General features: G+C 40.0%; 1 protein-coding gene across 1 annotated transcript; it reads right to left on the bottom strand.

Annotated features, from left to right (window-relative positions):
• On the bottom strand, nt 1-2,711 carry abrab (actin binding Rho activating protein b). Its single transcript, XM_084422562.1, has 2 exons — nt 2,059-2,711; nt 1-532 (listed from the first exon to the last, which is right to left on the bottom strand). Exons 1-2 carry the CDS (start codon nt 2,640-2,642, stop codon nt 49-51), a joined length of 1,068 nt encoding a protein of 355 aa, XP_084278688.1. The 5' UTR covers nt 2,643-2,711; the 3' UTR covers nt 1-48.
• Nucleotides 2,712-3,754: the final 1,043 nt, after the last annotated feature.

Here is a 3,754-nt window from a genome sequence, read left to right as displayed (position 1 = left end):
AATTAGATAGTACAGTGAATGACATCAGCACATCGCATTAGTCTCATGTCATACTAACAGAGTAATAATGACGGCATCATCCTGGCCCTGCCACAGCATCTCCCCCTCAAACGCCACCTTTCCATGTTTCCTGGCCCTCATTAGTATCCCCACGACTTTATCAGAGATCCGCACATATCTGTCAAACAGATCTCCGAAGGTCACTCTGGTGCGTCCGTCTGAATCCCGGTCCGCCATGGTCCTGATGACGAAGCACATGTCATCGATCTCGCGGTGGATGTGCGCTTCTGCGCGTTTGGCCCGTTCTGCAGTCTTACTGCCCTCTTTGGGCCGCCCGTAACCCTCCTCGCCCCTCCGCAACCGCGTCGACATCGAATACTCGTAGTCAAAGTCCTCGCTGAAGGGGTTGAGCTTCTGGTTGACCGTGTGCTCCGATGCCCAGTTCTGCCAGCGGCTCTTTAAACTCCCCACAGCGCTGTATTTTTTTGACAAGGCATTTATTTTGTTGGCATCTTCAATTTCCTTTTTGCCCCTAAGAAGATTGTAGAATATATGGTTAATGAAATAATGCAAATTGAAATAAACAAATAAAATGTGTCAAAATGTGTTATAGACTATTATTGCTATTTCGTTTAGTCACATTTGTTTAAAAGTGCTCATTGATAATTTTCTTAATGAGTGAATCTTTCAAAAACACTGATTATTTCAGAAACTAAACCATAAAAAAAACAAAAACACATTCATTCAGAAACGAAACAAGTGACTGTATGAGTGAGTCACTGAATCTTTCACTCAACCAATTTAAAAAAAATACAGATTCATTCAGAAACGAAACAAGTGAATGTATGAGTGAGTCACTGAATCTTTCACTCAACCGATTTAAAAAAAATACAGATTCATTCAGAAACGAAACAAGTGAATGTATGAGTGAGTCACTGAATCTTTCACTCAACCAATTTAAAAAAAATACAGATTCATTCAGAAACGAAACATGTGACTGTATGAGTGAGTCACTGAATCGTTCACTCATCAATTTTTTAAACACAGATTCATTCAGAAACGAAACAAGTGACTGTATGAGTGAGTCACTGAATCTTTTACTCAAACAATTCTTTCAAAAAACAAAACACAGATTCATTTCATAACGAAACAAGTGACCGTCTTTACAAGTCACTGAATCTTTCACTCAATCAATAAAAAAACAAAAAAACACACAGATTAATTCTGTAACGAAACAAGTGACCGTCTTTACAAGTCACTGAATAATTAATTAAACACATTCTTTCAAAATCAAATTAATAAAAAAATGAAACAGTTGACTAAAAGCAGTTTGAAACCGGTGTACCAAAAGTGCTCATAAATGACCGTCTTTATGAGTGAACTGTTCAAAAACACAGATTCATTCAGAAACTAAACTATAGTGACTGTATGTGTGTGTCACTGAATCTTTCACTCAACCAATTCTTTAAAAAAACACAGATTCATTCAGGAACGAAACAAGTGGCTGTCTTAATTAATTAATTAAGCACATTCTTTCAAAAAAACAAATTTACAAGTGACCCACTGAATAAATCATTCAATCGATCCGTTCAAAAACACTGATTCATTCTGAAACGCCACACAGTAGATTCAGTTCTGTTGTAGATTCATTTGGAACGGTTTTCTTTGGTGGAGGGGAAATAGAGAAGCGACCGACTGGCTCTGTTTTGTCTAAAATGTAATGTACTTCATATTAACCTCTTGTGTATTAAAGCTTTGAATAACAGTTGGCCTGAATAATCAAATGGCTGTCAAGCTCATGTGATAGGCCTATTCCTTATATTACTAAATATTAAATATAAAACCTAACGGTGAATAAATAGTGCACTACATGGTACAGATTACACACACATATGGGATTTCTATCAAACACATGGATGTTATTTAAAGTGATTGACTAAAATAACATAGCATGTTATAATCAGATTGATTTACGACTTCTAAATAACTTCTAACGACCCTAGTAAAAGACCACTCGACATCTCCTTTATCACACTGTATTAGTAAACCTGAACTTACCCGAGAACAGAGGATCTTTTGATAGTGACCGCAGTGCTTTCATTGGTCCTGTTATTCCCGGTCTCCTCCTGATTGACTCCCATCTGTACTCCTGTGTCCTCATAATCCTCTCCGCTCTCCTGATCCTGCTTTTTCTCCTCTTCCATCTCCTTCCAGCCCCTCGTCAGCTCCGAAACCATGTTGGAGCACTTTCTCCGGAGCGTGGGCGACCCTTTCTTGCTCAGTATCTTATCGAGTTCATCCGTGTCCGGGTCCTTACAGATGCGTCTGGTCAGGAAGTCAATGCCCGCGCTTCTCTCCTGGACATCCCTCGTCACGGTTTTCAGCACTTGTCCGGTTTTGATGCGTGATTCCGCTTCATCCTGGTTTTTATCGGTAAGGTCCTGGCTGGGAAGAGACTTCCGAGAGGGTCTGATCGTTTCCGAATCCTTGGGGTCTCCCGGGGCCCATCCGCTGGGTTCGCTGGACTGCTTGTCCTCGTTCTCGCTCACCCACTGCTGCCAGCTCCGGGTCAAACTGCACACCATGCTTATGGCACGCAGCTTTTTAATGTTCTTGTTTACTGAGGGCTTCCTTTCTGACATCGTTTACCTCCAGGGATTCCTTCCCTCGTTCAAGTCCTCAACTCTTTATTGTGATTCCCAACCTGTAGTAAATTCTGGAGCTCTAGCACAAGTGGTTTTGAAGCGGTGGAAAGTATGCCAGGCATCCCGATGATCATCTTTCCTTGACACTTCCCGACCTCTGGGATTGGTGGGGAATCACGTTTCATCATACACACTAACCATCGCTGTAAACAGGGCAGAGTGTGTTAAGCTTTTTCCTAGGCTTCACAAATGTGCAGACAGCTCCTTATCTGGATACTTGCTCTAAACTGATTTGGTCTTGGTGCTTATCAAGACTATACTATATCGCTAATGCTAAGTGGTAAACCGCCAGTGTGAACTGTGTGGATCATACACTCTAAAACATGCTGGGGTTGTTTTAACCCATGTTTGGGTCAAATATGGTCAAATCCAACAGATGGACTTTAATGCAACTTGGGATTTGTATGTACTTGAATAACGATCTGATTTACTTGTTAAAACCATGCAAACTGATTGCCTTAAAAAGACCAAGTCAGTGTTACTCCAGTAAATGAAGTGCTTCAATCATCCAGCTAGCAATAGCACACATACATGTGTAAAAATGTTCATGTTTTTAGACCCATCCTCAGTCTAACCTCAGGCTCTACTCTTTAGAAACTCTTTTAAAATCAAAATTTAAACACTAACAGGTCTATATTAATCTTGTGCAAAAACACATAAAACAACACTTAATTTCAACTAACCCTAGTTTAAATTTTGTCCATATTTGACCCAAACATGGGTTAAAACAACCCAGCATTTTTTAACATTCAAATACAATAGGCCATATGAACAATGAATGCAGTGGGATTGAGTAGATACTTAAAGTCCCCCCTGTGGTGAAAATCCAGCTTTTAATGTTGTTTATGTGTCTATGTGGTGTTTTTAATGTGCTTTAAGACAAAGCATGTGTAAATTCATAAGTCGACACCATTGCTGAGTATTTCCTCCTTAAAACTGCAGTGAACCAAAGACAGTCTCAAAAACACGCTTTGAAATCGCTGGTGTTTCTGACGTCACAAACTACCTTGTAACCAATCAGATCAACGTGTGATCGTCAACCAGTGGAT

This window comes from Rutilus rutilus (genome assembly GCF_951802725.1).
Source record: "Rutilus rutilus genome assembly, chromosome: 11".
Lineage (NCBI taxonomy): Eukaryota > Metazoa > Chordata > Actinopteri > Cypriniformes > Leuciscidae > Rutilus > Rutilus rutilus.
Note: the sequence above shows the minus strand (reverse complement) of the source record. Positions and strands in the feature narration are given on the sequence as shown.